This window comes from Fopius arisanus, unplaced genomic scaffold, assembly GCF_000806365.1.
Source record: "Fopius arisanus strain USDA-PBARC FA_bdor unplaced genomic scaffold, ASM80636v1 scaffold00015, whole genome shotgun sequence".
Classification (NCBI taxonomy): Eukaryota; Metazoa; Arthropoda; class Insecta; order Hymenoptera; family Braconidae; genus Fopius; species Fopius arisanus.
Window position 1 is genome coordinate 75,419 of NW_011887754.1, and position 18,677 is coordinate 94,095.

The following is an 18,677-nucleotide window of genomic DNA, read 5'->3' on the forward strand; positions in this document are numbered from 1 at the left end:
TCTTAATCATGGGGAATAAATAAAAAACATCACGATCCAACAGCATTGTACAATTTAACAGTTTATTTGAAATGACTGAATTACAAATTACGATCTTAAAGAAACAGAATGAAATAATAAAAATTTTGAAATAGACAATGAAAAAATTCAAATTCAAAGAGATCAAGATCCTCGAGATTTCGTAAGTGATCCATGAAAATAAGCTCGAATATTCAATGAGCAAATAAAACTTTTCCTCCATCCCATAAACATCTGAAAACAATAAATAAATGACTAAAGTTAAAGTACATGGTGTTGATTTTTTAATTAATAGTTCTCTTATAAAGTTTCTCTCTATTACAATGAATAATCTAACTCTATCAGGTAAAATTGCATATTATATATTTATTTTAGTGTCCAACTGATGGATCGAGGAACGCGCTAAACGTGAATGAAAAACGAGAGCCGCTTTGAACAGTCACGTTTTATAATTTATTCACCTGCAATAAGTCATATTTTTTTAAATCTTCTCTTTTCAGATCTGGAGGGAACAACAATTGTTCAATTATCCACAGGAAACTAAAAATTGAGCAATGTCAATCACACGAAAACAGGGCGATTCCAAAGAATAAAAGGGCATCTAAATTGTTGTAAATAAATCGAAAATTCAGATACCAATGTACAAATTATTCATTAACATCTTCTCAAATTCGATCGAATGACGAATGATCAACTCTAGGGATAAAATGGAAGCAATTCCACTGATTTACATCATTTTTCAGGTGTAAAAATAGAATCTAATATTTTTTTTTTGTTCGCCAAGTTCGGGGAGCAACCGAATCGAATGGGAAAGGAATTTATGGTTTATGAATCTCATGATCAACGCTCATTTCAGCTGGAAATTTTTCTTCAGATATAGTTCTCTAAGGAGGCTTTGGGGCTTTAGATTTTTCATAACTATCATTGAACATTATCTCCTATTGCAAAAATTCGAATAAATTTATCATCTATTTTCCGTTTTGTTTTAAACAATGGACAAGATTTATTGTCTATTATATGTTGTTGCCCTAGAACAAGCTCAAATCGTGAATTCATTTGGTTTCTCTTACGCTGTTGACTCTTTTAAAACGTATAAAAAATCAGGGGCGAGTTTATCTCGTCTCCGTTCAAATACAAACGAAAATTCAATTCAGTAGTGAAGGGAAAAAACTTCACAACAGCCCAGTGGCTGTGATAAAAATTTTCCGATCATTTTTTCGTATCAAGTGACTCCTCTCCGAGGATTCCTGAATAATAATAATTTAAATGTTTTCCCTATCACTACTGGATTCTCCTCTTGGGAGGCAAAAAACACCTCAAATGTCCCCTCAAAAATCACTTCTCCAAAAATTGTCACTCAACCGGGCTCATGTGCGTATTAAATTTCCTATTAATAACCCTCTCATCCCCTAAAATCACTGCATATCTGAAATTTAAAATTCCTCAATATCCACTCCACCCCCCATAACTGTAATTCTCCCATTATCAAATATTACAGCATCAATTGGTGTTTAGTGATTGCAACTTGCAAGTCTGAGACCTGAAAATCTCTGAAAAAAGAAAATTGTGTCTTCCCTCACCCCTCGATGATCATCGATCCACGAGAACTTTAATTACTGGCGAATTAACACTCATTGGTCCAGCAAGAAACTTAATAACATACTGCAACAAGCTTAATCCCTAACATGGCAATATGATCTCCCACTCGTTCCCAAGATTATCATGAATTTAGTGCATCGTTATGTCCTCAACAAGAATATTCTCATTGAATAATTAATTTGGTATATCCATTATATACAATTACCTCAAATCTCAATCGAGACAATCGTAGTTACCCAGACAAAGTAAACTGAAACCTCCACGTGAAAAATTAATTTACGAAAATACTGCTCTGGCTAACTCAGTCAAAAACCTATAAATTCATTAATTCATTTGGCCTGAAAACTAATTATCCCATTACTCGAGCAGTCTGCACTGACCTAAATAACGAAATAAAATGATGAAAAATGTTTAGGAATTTCTACGAATGTTCAAACCCTCGCACTGTTAGAAAATTTCCCTTTAAATTTTCAAGTAAAAAACCATCAATTTTTAGTAGCGACTAATTTTCATCAAATCCTCATGAATTTCGTCATCGACGAGGATAATTGCGAGGAAAAAATGTCTATGAGAAATTCCCTGAAGGATTCCATCCCAAGTGGAATTCAAATTCTCTAAAAATTCCCCACAGTGCAGGGCTGAGAGACTATTGTACAATCCCACCTTCTCCTATCACAATCCCTCGACTTGCATCATCGAGTACTACCCTTCATAAATACACGCGGAAAAAAATCCATAGAAAATCTAAATAAAATCCAAGAAAAAACTTAAAAATCAATGCCCATCGATTCTTATTTCTCATAAAAAAAAATTCGCCAGCAAAACTGAAATACAAAAATTAATATCTGCAGACATTTTTCAGTAACCCAATGGTTATTTGAACCTGAATTGTGACGTAGCATAATCTTTAGAAAAATTCTCTTCTATAGATTTTCTAGAAATTTTTTTCACACGTGCAGCCGAGAATTGATAAAAAAATCCCTTTGATTAAATTGCTGGCAAAAAGATTTGGTAAAAACATATCTAACACACGAGGCTCTCAGCCTAGTGTGTTAGACGCCTATTTCATATTTCCTGACTATTGACAGACTGAGAGCTGCGAGAGGTCTTGCGACTGACAGGCTCCAGATAGGCAGCTGGTGCCCAGCCCTCGATTCCAGTACCAATGAGTTTGACGAACCACCAGCCAGCGCAGCCAACCTTGAGCAGCTCCAGGTGGTCTCCCTCCCTCATGGTCACCTCTGACTGGCCCACAGCACAGTAATCAGCTAGTGCCACATACCTGCCTCCTGGGGCAGGTCCTGGATTCTCCGAGAAAGCGTCCTCCTCATCAGTGTTACTATTCTCCGAGCTCCAGGCTACGTCCTCTTCAGTAGACTGAGATACGTCTGTTATGTGGGATATCACACTATTTCCATCGACCGAGAGAGTCCTCAGGGATCCCGATACACTGGACTGTGCCTCCCAGGAAATTGTCTGACGAAGAGGTCTGCAGAAATCAATAAATATTCTAATCGTTGTCAACGTGACTGATTGATGTGGCAAAACGTAAAAAGTCTCAGCAAAATCAGGGAATAACCTGGTGAGAGGATTTTTTACGTGAGGTAATGTGATTTTAAATTTTTTCACTTTTCAACCAAATGGCGCTTGGAAAATTTTTTAAAAAATTCATTATTCACGCAATTATGAAAATTCCAGGAAAAGGTGAACGGGTCTGAGTTACGGAGCGCCCCGCGATTCATAATAAGCGTGAACTAGCCCTCGGGGTGTGATTTTTAATTTTTTTCACTTTTTGACCAAATGGCACTTGGAAAATTTCAAAAAAAAATTCACCATTCACGCAATAATGAATATTCCAGGGAAAGGTGAATGGATCTGAGTTACGGAGCGCCCCGCGATTCATAATAAGCTTGAACTAGCCCTCGGGGCGTGATTTTTAATTTTTTTCACTTTTCGACCAAATGGCACTTGGAAAATTTCCAAAAAAAATTCACCATTCACGCAATAATGAAAATTCTAGGAAAAGATGAACGGGTCTGAGTTACGGAGCGTCCGGCGATTCGAAATGAGGGTGAGTTGGTCCTCGGGGAGTGTTTTTAAATTTTTTCACTTTTCGACCAAATGGCGCTTGGAAAATTAAAAAAAAATTTCATTATTCACGCAATAATCAAAATTCCAGGAAAATCCACTTTGTTTCAATTGGAATGAGACTCTTTACGTGTGGCCACTTCAACATTTCGAGGCTTCAGAAGAGTATTAAAGAAAAATCGAATCTTACGCGTACTTATGATTCGATTTAGCCAATGCTGTATTCTGTTTCCCTTTTAATTCCGCTAATTGTGACATAAGAACACCTTTGATCTGTCGCACCCAGGACTGCTTGACCTCCAGGCTTGTTGCCTGTATCGTGTGGACCTCTTGTCTACCCTGGAGCCATATCTCGAACCTCCTCGTGTCACCTTTCACTGACTCCGTGAGGCCTATCTGAGACATCTGTAAAAAAAATCCAGGTAAACACCCATTGAATCATTCAAATAGAAACTCTTAGTCGATTCACTAAAAAGTTTGATGAATTTCTGTTTGAGCTGCATAAAAATTCTACTGCAATTTTAATTAAATTCCGGCGAATTGAATTTAAATTCCGAAAAATCACAACGGAAAAATAAAATCTATCAACTTTTTCATTATACAATTTTGAAGACAATTCTGCAGTTCTAGCAGTTATTGAACTGAATTTCTCGAGAAAACTAGTTTTTTTCTATGAAATTTTCTGATACGTGAAAGCCCATTTGTCTTCGTTGGCGAAATGGGAGCGTTTGGCTGGAGGCCCTTGGGCGAGCGCCAGTGGCAACCGATCTCTTTAGAAAACAAATAAATCGAGCGGAAAGTGAAGCCCAGGGTCATGAAAACAGTGAAACAGCGCATGGAAGTGAAATTGGTGAAGCTAATTATGTAACGTAAAACAGTCACCTTGAGATAACGCTTGAAGTGATAAGTTGCTTTATTATGGGCCTGTGGTTTGCTGTGTTTACAGAATATCATGGCCTTCTCGTAGAGAAATATGTGTCGCTGGGATGGCTTGAGTCTGAGGAGACGTTCTCGTTTGCTGCTGCTCCATACACTAAACGATCCTTGCAGTAAAAGTTCTCCTTGAGCTGTTAAATCTCCCTGAAAAACAGGATATTCTAATGCCAAAAGTCGGACACGACATAAAATACAAAAAAAATGAACATTTGTAATTTATTTGATGTCTGCGAGAAGAAAGAAATAAATGAATCTCGAGTAATAAATCAACATTTAAATGGCATACCCCAAATCCAGTGATTGCTGTCTGATGCATGCTGTCATTAACGCACTTGAGTACCACGAGCATGCAATCCAACGCCTCCTGCAGTTCTGTGCAGCATGCGGGCTCATCACTATATTTCAACAGGTCCTTAAGCAAAAGCTGATACTTTGTAATTCTCTGAACTGGTTTGAGAAGATAAGCAGCAAGTGGCAGCTTGTGGCCGAGTTTTTGCTGACAGGCAGCGAGAAATTGGGGCTCGCCCTGGATCTGCTCACGCAGTCTCTCGGATCTCGGTATATTTTGACAGTAGTAACTGTAGAGGCGAAAGAATATCTCGCGTCTCTGGACGAAGCAGAGTGCGACGAGTTCTGTGTTGGAGATGCAATTCTCGAGATCCCGGAGAAATGTCTCGCCGTGAAAGTGATAGATCTCCTCGAGATTGCCGAAGAGTACGTCAGCCTTGCCGATTAGAGCAGCAGGGATGAGGTGCATCAGGGCTTCATTGTTCATTTCTAATTTGTAACCCTTTATTATTGATCCCAATTCCGCCACGTATGCACGCTCTGTCTCAACTAATTCTGTTAGGACATGCCCACGCTTCAGGCGAGAGGCTTCCAAGTCGCGGGGCTCACTCTCTGGAGAAGAGGTGTCCTCGATAGAACCCATTTCCATCTTTAAAGTGAATGAAAAAGTTTTTTTTTCAAGTGAAAATCAAAAGTAAAATCAAAACGAACCGTCAAATGTTGTCGATTAAATTTAAATAATCGACTAAATGTATTTTCTACTTTCCCCTTTGTTTTTAAAAAATAAACAGCATTTATTATTGAATAAATAGAGTTAATTACCTTTGGCATTGTATTAGCTTTCTTCAAAATTCTGCCAGGTTTTATATTCGGCGAGGCTTGAAGCGGTTTAGCTGGCTCTGGAGTGACGGTCTGGACCGGCCTGGCAGGTTTCACCAGCTGCTGCTTCAACGTTACAATCCTCTTCTCGCACATTAACGAGACATCTTCGATCCTCTGAAGAACCTATCGATAATTACAACCATCATCATCGTGTATCCATCATTCCTTTCATTCCTCAGTTCTCTATTATTATACCTGAGTAACCAGGGCCTTCGTCTCTGGCATTATCGAGTCTTGAAAGATACACCTGGGATGATGGAACTCTTCGGATGCACCGATCAATTGCTCGAGCTCTTGCAGCGCCTGCTCCGGGGGCATTGTACTGCTCTGCGAGGCCAAGAGTTCAATACCTCGGGTGCACCATGCGTTCGCCTATTCCATGGATCCAATGATCAATTTTAAATTCATTGAATTCCGTAACGAAAACTCAGAGGAATACCAATTGAAAATAATCGCCTGAGAGTTTCCACAGGTATTCTTTATCAATGTGAATTAATATTCATTTAGCACTAACTGACATTTTTAACTGTTCTTTTTAGGAATTCCTCATTAAACATTCTACGAGGTTCTCAGCATTTTTTTTTATATTCAAGTACCTTATCAATCCTCTCCATCAATTCTCGACACTTGGTGAGCGTATGGAGCCGTCGCTCCAGTCTCTGGCTCAACATCGTGCAGACTCTCTGCAACTCCGCGCACTTTGGCTCAACAACTTCAGTTGGACACTGATGCCTCCCCGAAAGCAACTGCTGGCCAGCAGCTATTACCTCCTCAGCTCGATCTATGTCTCCCTACAAATCAATTATTTAATCCACTGCGTTTCAAGTGCAAACACGTATGAAAAAATTGAATAGAAAAAACTAGCGCTTTCTTTAAGAAATTTTATTGAATTTCTATAAGAACATTATAAGAATGTTTGTCTGTTGAAAAATTCTTATGATTATTTATTCTTGATTTTTCTTGTCCCAATAGAAATTCATCAGGATTTCTTAGAAAAAGGCCTAGATTTTCCAATTAATTCTCCCCATGCGTGAATTCATTGATTCTGCAGAGAATACAGCTTCTACAATAATAAAATATTCCGTCAAGCCCATTTATTATTTCTCATCGAGTTAATTGGAAATCAATAAAACGAGTCAAGCATCTGAAATGAATCTATCTTTCGTGCACAGCAGTTTAGCTATGGAAATAAATGATTCCTCGCCATGCCAGCGAATTAAATCCCTATTTGTTACATTCTATTGCATGAATCAAGTTGAGAGTCTTTCAACAATTTTTCGTTGTTGAAGGAAATCATCTGTGAATAGAGATTTAAATCGAGAGTTGCATTATTTTTAAACCCAAATATTTTTGATAAATACATTTCGACAGTGCATTATTCAATTCAAATGGAAAAATTGCATTTCTGTAATTATTGCTCTGGAGTCATGGAACGTAATGAATTGATTTATCTGAAAGAGGTAAAGGGTAACAGGTGGAAAAATGGATGTTTTCGATGAATATGTCTAGAATCCAATAAAGACAGTAAAATTTCAATGAAAACCTTTTCGGCAGCTCTTGTATGACTGAAAAAGAGGCCTTGATAAAAAAATTCACGGTCTTTTTGATATTCAGAGATGTGCCCCGAAAACTTGATTGAGGAACAAGCAGATTTGTTATCCTCTCCCCCTTCACTCCTGCATTAATCCGCAGAATGTGATACAGAGGGAAAATGTGAGATCTCTCTCCATGATCCCGAGAAAAATTCTTTACTTTTCACCCTCCAATAGCAGATTGTGACAGCCACAAAAAATGTCAAAACTTCTATGAGATAGAAATATTAATTTTGTTGAATTCGCTGCTTACCAAGACCCAAATCCACATGGTATGCAACAAATATGACTATCGACAAAAACAAAAAGAAAAAAATGGAAAGCGGTGCAAAAAATGTAGAATTCTGTGCATTTTATTGTGCATTGTATGTATCACCGCTCTGTAGTATCAGAACCAGACGATTAACTCTGAATAAAATATCCACTGTCTGGTTTCGATGCCTGAGAGTCTGTTGCATTATCTTTTAGATTTCGGACGACTTCATTATGAAATAGTATGTCTCGAGAATGGAAATGATGTGTGCAGTTTTGGGGATAAAGGAGACAGACTTACCCTGCATATTCGTTGGAAAGATGTTGTGTCGCGTATCAGTTGCTCCACACGTGACTGAGTTTCCCCAACTTCCGTCATTTCATCGATACTCTTGAGGTGCTGATCGAGATTTGCCTGGAGCTCACGAAAATCCTGTTCAAATTGACGGAGGGCTAGACAATGACGTAATCGTGCACTGTGGTGAGACCAAAAGAGGTCAAATGTACGCTCTGTCTCTTCTAATTGCACTAACAGTCTGGGGAATTAAGGGAAAAATGTTAATTGACCGCTTGTGATTTGTTGGATCGTTGCAGATGCATTCTTTCAACCGTCTCCCACTCATTTCACATTCATAATGAAACACTTCCTTTTAAATAATTAATGTTATCTTTCCCACGGCATTTTTCGCCATTTCTCATAGCAACAACAAACGAAAATTCAATCGAAGATTTCTGGATTAAATTCAATTGAAGATAATCATCTAAAAAATTCAGTAGTAAATTGGTGAAGCGCGATAATTCGGTCTTGTTATTTGTCTAAATAATCGAATCATTTGAAATTTGCCGCAGAAATGTAATCCGGCATTTTTGTAGCGAATATGATTTTTTTTTTTTCGACAACGCACCTTTCGACTGCCGCAACGTTTCCCAACCGATCGGCAGTACCTTTACCGGTCAGTTTCCTGACACTGTCTAATAGTGCCTCACCGTGTTTTGCAGCACTCAATATCTCCTCTTTCAATTCATTGTACTCAGCCTGCTGCTGACTCAACAGCCTGGTGGTGGCAACCGTATTATTGGGGAATTCAACCTCTGCAAGCCTACGTGTGAACGAGTCGAGTGCCACCGAAACGTCTTGGGTCATGGATGAAAATTTCTCCAAGCTCTGCACAAACCCATCGATAAACCAAAAATTGCCCACCGAAATAAAATGAATATTCTATTTTTACTGACTCAGCTTACAATTCGATTCTGTATCCAGGTGTGATGGCAGTACGGTAAATCCCCTCCAAGTTGCTCAGTTAATTGATCCTTGTCGATGAAATCGTGGAGTTCATTGACATTCGCCAGGACAATCACGCGGAACTTGAAGTCCTCGCGGAAGAGTTTATTCGATACCTCGGATATTGCTTTCTGGAGGAAACCCACGGGCCTCAGGACGTACGCCACGTGCACGAGACCGGGAAAATACGCCTGTGAAGGATTAACTCACGTCGTTAAAAACAAAATCGCAGAATCACTCGACGTCGTTTATTTTATGACAACTCACTGAGATCTTAAGTAACACTGTCTTGACCGAATTCCACTTGTCGGTCCTACGGTCGATTATCAAATGAAACCCGAGATCTGCTTCTTGTAATCTGTGAATTAATATTTGAGGTCATTATGAAATTCCATTTGCCAGGGATGATCCGGTATTCGGCCAGTGAAAGGAGATCAATTGAGAATTAATGGCGTTAGCACCACAGTATCTTCCGGAGTTTATTCAGATAATTTTTATCCTCCTGTATTCGACAATTAAATTAACTCCATCGATTTTATCCCCTCAATGGATACCCAATTTTATTACAATGATCCCAGACTGCAGTCAATTCAGACTAATTTAATTCGTTATAGTGCTCCATTGATCATTTCTCATTTAAATTAATTATCTTCTCTGTAAATCAATTTTTAGACTGCATTCAATTTTTCACCGATGAATATTTTCCAATTAGACGATTTGTAACCAATTTATGTGATTGATTGATCCGATTAATTGAGAAATCAGCGTAAATTGGGGAATTTTTATGATTTTTATTCCAGAAAAAATTGAAATTTTGGAGTGTGATGCATTTTGAGGATTGAATTTTTCTAATGCGATGGAAAGGCATGAGAATTTTTTAGCCTAATCTCCGGTCCCGCAGCATCCGACAATCGGATTAATTCCACCACTTAAAAGTCACATGAAATGTCACTCACGTTGGTACCGATGTGAGATACAGCATAAGCCGCTGATAATCCAGATCCGTCAAATTGTGAAAATTTCCATTATCCGAAAACGTGATAATAGGACATCCCTCCCTCGTTTTACCACCTGCATAACAAGAGACGACACTTGAATGAAAACAAAAACTCACCTCACAGCATTCGCATTAAACGTTCACAATGCACGTGTGAGGAAGCGGGATAATCACAGCATGTGGTTTTCCCACAACAAAAACATGACATCCTACTGGTGTTAACGACCAGTTAAAGAGTCCATAGCCCTTCAGACGTACCCCGGAGACTGTCTGATGTGAATGATGATAAAATACCTCTTCCCCAAAAGCCCGTGTAAGAATTTCGATCACGCGAATTTAAAAAAAAAAAACTGGACTAAGAGTTTTTGGGGGACAACCGGTTTGTAACGGATCCCCTTTGACTCTGTCTGATTGGAAAATAATTGGAGACACTGCAGACATTTGAAAATTCTCATTTCCAGGTCACAAGGGGACAGGCAATTAATTGTTTAACCATTAACTTTAATTACCAGTGATGATTGCGTACTGGGGCTGGAGGAGATCCGCGACATCGCGAACAGCCAGATCTCCGTTCTCAATCTCCCCTGTCATACTCTCCACATCCTCTGTAATTAAAATGTATTCCACCAATCACAACTTTAATTATAACTCAAAATTATACATGACAATATTATAAAGTTCAAATCAACCGCGAAGAGAAAAAGTGTAACGAGTCGATTTGTTCCCTACTCGAGTCGGCGAAGAATATCTCAGGATCTAAGAGAGATAGCGAAATTCTTCTCAGAACCTCTTTGGTGGAGTGGAACGAGAACAAGAAAAAAGTTCCTATAAATATTTTCCTATTTCTCTTCGATTAAGAGATATTTCTTGAAAACGCATTTATTAACTAAATCGGTTCGTTACCCTGAACTTCTTCCTTATCGAAATCATTTTCTTAATTATCGATTTACCGTTACAATTATTGATTCAATGGGGAAGCGTTGCAGGACTTTTTTGTAGATTATTAAATTTCCGACAAAAAAGTCCTTCGGTATTTTCCGCAAAAATCGAAAGTTATCAAGATCAATCGAGCTTTAATAAAACAGTAAAATTCGAATTATCCCGTGCTACCACTGCGCTGGCGAAATATTTTATCTGAACCGGAGAATAAAATACAATATTTTATTCGGAAATCCTCCCGACACCCAGATACTCCGAATTTAATCAGGATGAGATAACAGAACTCATTAACTTTCACCACTCAGCAACAAAATTATAAAAAGCTGCACATTTTCTCATTAAATCGAGTCACCTCTCCCTTCCCCGTTGGATTACCTCTCGCAGTAATTGGGTCTGTGGTTCCCGATGAAAATAAAATGCAAATTGAAAGCCACTCCTGGAACGAAGGTACAAGTGTGGGAACGAGATACCGATCGAAATTAATAGTTCCTCTCGAACAACATAAACGTTATGGTGAATGTTCGAGAGAGGAAGGTATCACGGATTGCGGCACACGTGTGAGTGCAGTCCTCTTCAACTCTGAAGACACACTGGAGGATTTGTAAAAGGTCTCAACCCCACCGGGATGCACTCGAGTGACCTTGCTGATTCCTCCGTGGAAAATAGTTTTCTTCTTTATCCGCCACACGAAATTGCAGATATAACTGTAAATCGAAGAGGCTCTCAATCGAAATGTCGCTGATCTGTGGGTCAAGGATCGCATGAACCGTTGGGTTTGGGTTATCGAGACTGAATGAAAATGGCAATTATTAACATTTTATTCTGACTAAAGCATCCAGGACATTACACACCTCTGATATTTACAATTATTCCAACAAACAATCTATAATTATTCGCAATCATTAAACAGACCAGAGAATTCAGCTCATTCTTGTTAATGAGCGATTTATATCGGAAACTGTCGATTCAAAGTGAAAACACTTGAAGACTTTTTTGTAGGACCTCTTACCCCTCAGCCCAATGAAATTGTTACTCTTTATCGGTTCGCTGTGAATTGTTCTCTTTGATTACTCGAATTTCTTTGGAGACTCAAGGAAATTCGAGGAAATCCGCACAATCGGAGAAAAGATGAGAGACCCTGGGATGAATTCACCATCTAAACTGCATGTCTGGTAGCCAACCAAGTGCAGGATGATGTTGCCCTGAGGTGCCTGACCTTTTCTCATTATGGATTGTTGGCGAGTGTGTGGGTAACTGTATGTGTACCGTTTAATCTCAACTTTTCTCCAGTCGCTGAATATTCAGACGTGCACCGAGTATGGTGGTAAGAATAGCCCCCATGAACGACACTAATGACAATTGTTATGCGCTGATGGATGATTACTGGTCATTTATCACAATTGTTTCATTTGGCTGTAACAGCACGAAGAGGAGTTTCTCCTTCTCATCGTGGTACTTGCAGTCTCACCTCTTAATTTTCTACACTTACTAGAATACGTAATGGTAAATAGTAAGTCTTAATCAAGGTTTTTAATGCGATACACAATATTCTACTGTACATTATTCGGTATTGAAGGTTTCACCGATTTGAAAAGACATGATATCTTAAGTGAATTATTACCCCAACCGCCGGCATCAATGTCCTGATGCAGCACAATTTGCCGTTCAGATTGATTTATAATCTTTTTTATGATCTCAACAGCTTAATAACAGGAAAAGTTAAGTCCCAACATTTTTTATTCGAGTAAAAGTGAAGTTTCAACGGTTAGCTCTATACGTAATTGCTTTCTCCTTTATATCGAATTAAAAAATTGCGGAAAAGTCTTTTCTGTTCGTAAGCTATCAATATATTTATGACAACTTTGCTAAAAATTCTAAATTTTCCTCATAATTTTTCTACTGTGAGCATAATAAAAGAGCTCATTCAACATTTAATCGCTCGAAAATATACTCCATTCTCCATTGATTCAAATAGTACTGATATTAGTCACAGTGACCGGCAGGCCCGACCTATTAACAATTAACCCACTCGTCAACTGATAACTGAGTCCTTCCTGGAATTTGCTAACTGGTGTTATAAAATAAGCATTACTGCTTTGCTGAACGTCACCTGAGGCGATAACAATTGGTAGCATTTCTGTTCCCTCAGTGACAAATTGCACTGGCTCACTCCTCTCCTCAATCTCCTCGACTTTCCCCTGGCTGACAGCACCAGGCGTTCTAACAACAAACTCCAATTTAGCGAATTTCACCTGGGGAAATTGTACTTTCATGAACCTCCGAAAGGTCGAGTACCCCATGAACTTGATGGAAGGCGATAGTTTCTTGCAATAGTCTTTGTACAAATCGTGAACTGTTTTTCTAGATATCTCAGGTGGAAGATGAAGGGGTGCATTCTTAACGGCTTTAGTCTTCTGCTTGGCTTCCTGCTGCTTGAGGAAATTCTTCAAGAACTCAGTGGCTATTTTGTAGATGTCGAGGGAAAAAGTATTGTGTGGAATTTTTCCGTGATTCCCATGGACTCGAGGGGTGACTCCATGGGTAATTAAGTGTTTTCTTATTCGTTTGATCTGATAGTGTGTTACGTTCTCCAAGTAGAGGAATGCATCGAGGCAGACACGGCGACCCTGATAAACGTATTGTGCACGAAGTCGGCGTCTCTCTGTGTGTCGAGCTGTTTGGTGGGGATCTGTTAGACAAGCCATTGTCACTCCCATCAGATACATATCGTGCTCGGCTTTTGTCAGCTCGGCAATGTTCAGACGGTGGCGATAAACTGCCTCTGGATTCAGTCCTTTGAAGCACTGGTCGTCTTGGCACTCGCAGCCACGCTTGAAGCGATGGAGAACTTGGCCAGGACTGTCCTCCAATCGTGTTGGCTCTTGCTTCGGCGAGCGAACCAGTCGCCCTTTTTTACCCGTTGTTTCATTCCCTTTGTCCGTCACCTGCAATAGGTTTATGGGTTTTTTAGTCTTTATTTTTTTTACGTTTCTGGGAAGTGCTGGAGGGAATGAGGTGACTTGTTTTTTTTTTTCGCTGGCTTTTCTGGGTGGAAATGGAGCAGAACAATTTTCACCTCGAACTCCTCCTCCAAATTCTCAGGGTGGTCCTCTATTTCTGATTCCCCAGGTTCTACCGAGGGCTTAGGCTTGGGTTTTTTCAATTTTTTTAATTTTCCAGCACGCCCTTTGGGCTCTTTCTGCTCCATTCTCAGGATTTGATTCTGCTGGAGTCTGGAGACAGAAAATTCACATATCTATTCACATTTTCGCGGAAAATTCAGGATTCGGTCGGAGAAAATAGAAAGTTCACTGGATTCCAGTTTCATCACTCCATAAGACTTGATATCATTTCCAGGAAATTAATTAATAAAAATGACACGTTCAATTATCCCATGAGAATTAAGCAAAACCATTAGAAAAATAATTCGATGTGATTTGGTCCTAAATATTCTTCCGTTTCTGGGAAATCCAAGGAAGTGAAAAACATCTAATTTTCCATGCTGCCCAGGAATATAAAGTATCATTAAAATTTCAATTTCAAATTGTATGACGTTTCCCCCCAAATGGTATCCAGTGACGCTCCTAAAAATTCCTAATCGACTCATCACAAAATTTCCTTTATCTACATAATTTTTTTTTTGTCCACTACAGCTAACCACCACGAGTGGCTCCTAAAAAAACGAGAATTGTCCATCACGAGAATGAATATATGCCAGAAGAATTAAAATGCCCCTCATGTCTCCAGAAGGTCGAAAGTCGCTAGAACTTCTCTGGCTGACGAACAATTCTCGTCTCTACTGCGTAACAATTGATTCAACTTAACTTACCGTTAATTCCGGTTATTCCTCGTATTTAGCACCAAATAACGGTGTCAGACATGTACAAAACACTAATCTCGATGTGTTCGATTATTTCAGGGCGATTAAGAGGCTCCACTTTGTTAAATATCGTAAATAACAAAGCGAGACGAGTGCACGATATGGCGATCATGAATTCATGCCGCGGAACATAGTGGGAGAGCCCCAGGGCCGTATCAACAATATTTTCATCCTCGAAAACGCAATTCGGCCCGTGAATTTTCCGATTTTTCCCGAGTCCCCAGAAATTTCGGATTGAAAAAAAAATTCTCCACCGAACCCCGTCAATTTCCGACCTGTCATCAATCTAGACAAAATAAAATAAATTATTTGTCTCCATTTAAATTTTTCCAGGTAAATAAAAATAGGGTTTTGCATAGTCTCGGATTTATGGATTATTGAGGATAACAAGTGGTGACTGGTTCAGTCGGTGATTTGCTAAATTGGAAGTAACGAAAAAAATCGTTAAATTCAAGTATTGATTTGCAGAAAATGTTTGTCCGGCCCTGTGTGCACCGAGGGAGGTGCATTGGCGCACAGAGGGGCACGTGTGCAAGTAAACACTTTGAAAAAAACCGCAGTCTCTCCCATTTTTCCAGTTAAATCCTCGTCAAACGCTCAATTCGATCTTGACAGATTGCACAATTCCGTAATGATATCCTCACGAAGCCACTCCTACAGGTCTCATTTACCAGATTTATTCAAAAGAGCGATGAAAAAATACCGAGAAAAATGCGATGAAAACAGATAAGCAAACCGCAGGAGTGGAAAAAATCGAGGAAACAAAATCCTCGAGTTTCTTCCGAAAATAATATAAATACAAACCAGGAAAATGTTTATATATCAAACCACTAACTGCTTATCATCCGCCGATTCCTCATTCAATTCCCAGATAATTTCGCTAATCGCAGTGTTTGATGTTGAAACAAAAAACATTTTTAGATGTTTCTATTTCATGTCAAACTGCTCGTGAGTTGGTCGGAAAAATTGAAAAACGTGAATGTTGAAGAAAATGGTGTACATCCTTAGGGATACCGTGGAATTCATTATTTTTATGTGGCTGTATTTAAAAGGCGTTCTGTAAATCGAGAGGTAATTGGAGAGAACATGAACCAGGCAGGAGACAAACCTGAGCACTTGGTGGAGCAGTGTTGATGACAGGGACAATTGCAGCAGTGTCCTGACTTCCTTCGTACATGTGCACTTGCCCCATCACTTGACATGATCACTCTCACCCCGAGAAGCCCCCAGGTACACTGAGAAAAAAATTATCTCTGCCAATTGAATTTATTAGTATGAAATTTGTCTGACCCATGAGGGATTCATTTTCTCAATTACCTCGAAATTTATTGATTCAACGTGAAAACACTAAAAAAATTTTTGCAGCTATTTAAATTTTCCAAGAAAAGGGTCTTTTGACTTTTTTTTTGAATGGATAATTTTTTGTATTTGATATTTAACACAACTTCGTGAAAAAAAATCTATTCAAACGTACCCTGGCACTTATTTTTTTTTGTAATCAAATAGCGTATTGAATCTGAAAGAGTCTTTACTACAAAGTCAAGGTAGAAATTCCTGCTGTAAAAATAGGTTTTACAATGACTAAACATCACCATAAATGTTTTAAAAACAGGTAATTCGATTCAACTCCTCGGTGATATTTTCTGAAATATCTCCGAAACCAAAAAAGATAATGAAATTACCGTTAAAATATTTTCCACGACACGAGTAACTTGTACTAACTTGGCAGAAATAATTAATTTCCCATATTACCTTGGAATCGCGACGAAAGGGTCAACGGTCGGTTGACAGCCCCGAAACGTCAACCTGTCATCGCGTTCCACCGATGGAATCAACGAAGGTATTGGCATCAGTAAACCATCAGTTGATACTAGTTGACACTAATTGTTACTTGGAATAATGACAATAGCACTGGTGAGAATGACCCCCGGATGGATCACGCTGTCACACAGCGTTGACAGTTCGACGCCATTTTAAGGACTGAAAAGGGGACTGCGCAGGGGAGGACAACTGATAGTCAACCAATCGCGTCATCATCCAGATGTAGTGGGAGCAACTCTGGTGCACGTGACTCAACCGCATGTTCCGCGGGGCAACTTTGGAATCAAGACGGTTCCGGCACTTTTACGATTACACCGGTTGTTATTTCGCTACTCTATCTCGAATTTATTATGCAACACCATTTATTACCACCGGCACTGGGTTTCTGGGGCTCGAAGGCTTTTCCCTTTCTTGGGGAAGTCCAGGATTCTGAAATTCTAATGATTTTTATGTCCCGCATTCTGCATGCTCCACATATGATACCGAATATCCATTACTGCAGGGACTCCGACCGTGAAAAACAAGATAAACTGCGGATCATCATGTTCAGGGCTTTTTATTTTGTTTTTTTATCATCTATTAGCATCTGGGACTGACAATTTGCGTTAATCACCATTTTTTTTTTAATTTAAATCTTAGTGTTGACATTGAGAATTCAGAACTTGAACAGATACTGGGACGAAAAGAATTATGATACTGTAAATTTTGTTTGAAATAAAAATGCACTTGAATTTTAAATTCCGTATGAATTTCGGAGTGAGGCTTACGATCATGCCGTAAATTAATGAAAATCATGGATTTCCCAGTTTTTTACAAAGAGAAACTAGTATCAGTCCCGCAGAAAACTCAATCAATTTTTTAAGCGCAAGATCGCTCAAGTATTTCAAAGCGGTCACGAAAGGATGGACTTGATCCGAAAGTATCTCAGTATCCAAGAGGTCTATAAAACCATTGAACGTTTTTCCAGAGCAGATAAAAGTCCGCAAAATGTTCACCCGCAGATTATTCCACCCCTATGATCCCGAGGTATCCGTCAAAAACAGTGGCTATATTTTATTTGGGGAGTGGAGTAATTTGATTACCCGAAGAATGGTATCGATTCCCCAGGCATGAGGAAGCCCCACCGATGACCAAGACCCCTTATCTGAGAGTTCCCCAGGTGGATTCGATCGGTTTTTCCACCGGTGGATCGATCTTATTGACCAGATGACAGGGTCATGCAACTTACCGGCCTCCAATACCTCGAGGTCGAGATTGCCGCTCCTACTTCGACTGATAGAGCTGCTAGCATGATAATTTCTGTGTGTCTCCTCCATCGCTTTGGTTGCACTCCTCTTGAATTGCTCGAGAAAGCTGTCAATCTGATTCTCAATGGTGGTGGGTGAACTGGCCATTTTTCACCAGTGAAGGGTCAAGCCCAATGTCAACACCCAAAATTTTAACCCCTTCACCCCCGAGCTACATTTTACGAATTGGCCCACGAGTCACTGGTCCACGATGATAAACACCAGTACTAGATAATGTTTGTGATCACCCCGGTGTTGGTTGAACATTGAACAACACAGCATGTTTATCGTGACGGAACGTCCGGAACTGGATCGACAAAGCGCCGACGTCCTTGTGCGGGAGGCAGGTGTCGTGGTTAAGATATAACTATTTTATCTGCAGTGCGCATGGGCCCCTCTCTAACTCACTCCGTTTATCCCACTTCATCGTAAATTGCGCGATACTCTTGCGCCGTGCGTTGAAATACGGGTTAAGAGTTCTGTCCGGAAAGTAATGACTCGAGTCCTCCGATATTCCCTTCGTCATCCCTCCGTCATCCCTCCGTCATCCCTTTGGCTCCAGGGGATGACGTCGTCGGCGAGTATTCAGGAAGTTCTGCATCCACATGGGAAACAGTATATGCCGAATGCATATTGATAATATAAATACAATATATTCTGTCCGAAAATGCAATATATCAGATATAGGGTGATATATATATGTGATATGTGTGACGTACACATGTACTAATATGTTTGCAGTAAGGGTATGCAGGAAAAATAATTATTATTGTAGTACTATGAAGATAGGATGACTTCAATGAAGGTCATACAATTG

General features: G+C 39.4%; 2 protein-coding genes across 10 annotated transcripts; both read right to left on the minus strand.

Moving 5' to 3' along the window:
- Positions 1–48: 48 nt before the first annotated feature.
- On the minus strand, positions 49–18,665 carry LOC105263409 (guanine nucleotide exchange factor DBS). 9 transcript variants are annotated; one of them, XR_891896.1, is made up of 15 exons: positions 17,803–18,665; positions 10,444–10,539; positions 9,894–10,008; positions 9,205–9,295; positions 8,898–9,128; positions 8,561–8,820; positions 7,957–8,191; positions 6,408–6,602; positions 6,007–6,183; positions 5,752–5,934; positions 4,928–5,578; positions 4,588–4,785; positions 3,896–4,110; positions 1,823–3,106; positions 49–252 (listed from the first exon to the last, which is right to left on the minus strand). XR_891896.1 is itself a non-coding variant. In XM_011299613.1 (15 exons), the coding sequence occupies exons 1-15, from the start codon at positions 17,966–17,968 to the stop codon at positions 213–215; spliced, it is 3,060 nt and encodes a 1,019-aa protein (XP_011297915.1). In that variant the 5' UTR covers positions 17,969–18,665; the 3' UTR covers positions 49–212. The 9 variants fall into 9 exon arrangements, 8 of the variants coding, with proteins under 8 accessions (XP_011297915.1, XP_011297913.1, XP_011297912.1 ...); XM_011299613.1 differs by having other exon boundaries at positions 2,900–3,106; XM_011299611.1 differs by lacking the exon at positions 17,803–18,665 and adding exons at positions 15,862–15,988; positions 16,506–16,914 and having other exon boundaries at positions 49–3,106.
- On the minus strand, positions 11,668–14,870 carry LOC105263408 (uncharacterized). The gene is made up of 3 exons (XM_011299606.1): positions 14,703–14,870; positions 13,950–14,106; positions 11,668–13,818 (listed from the first exon to the last, which is right to left on the minus strand). Exons 2-3 carry the CDS (start codon positions 14,079–14,081, stop codon positions 12,841–12,843), a joined length of 1,110 nt encoding a protein of 369 aa, XP_011297908.1. The 5' UTR covers positions 14,082–14,106; positions 14,703–14,870; the 3' UTR covers positions 11,668–12,840.
- Positions 18,666–18,677: the final 12 nt, after the last annotated feature.

What these genes read in the sequence shown, in the direction of transcription:
- LOC105263408 (XM_011299606.1), bottom strand. Translation starts at nt 14,081, where the DNA reads ATGGAGCAGAAAGAGCCCAAAGGGCGTGCTGGAAAATTAAAAAAATTG. An exon ending in ATTTGGAGGAGGAGTTCGAG is followed by an intron (nt 13,819 to 13,949) that starts GTGAAAATTGTT and finishes AACCTATTGCAG; the next exon opens with GTGACGGACAAAGGGAATGA.
- LOC105263409 (XM_011299607.1), bottom strand. Translation starts at nt 17,968, where the DNA reads ATGGCCAGTTCACCCACCACCATTGAGAATCAGATTGACAGCTTTCTC. An exon ending in CAGTGTTACTTAAGATCTCA is followed by an intron (nt 9,129 to 9,204) that starts GTGAGTTGTCAT and finishes AATCCTTCACAG; the next exon opens with GCGTATTTTCCCGGTCTCGT. An exon ending in CCTGGATACAGAATCGAATT is followed by an intron (nt 8,821 to 8,897) that starts GTAAGCTGAGTC and finishes GGGTTTGTGCAG; the next exon opens with AGCTTGGAGAAATTTTCATC.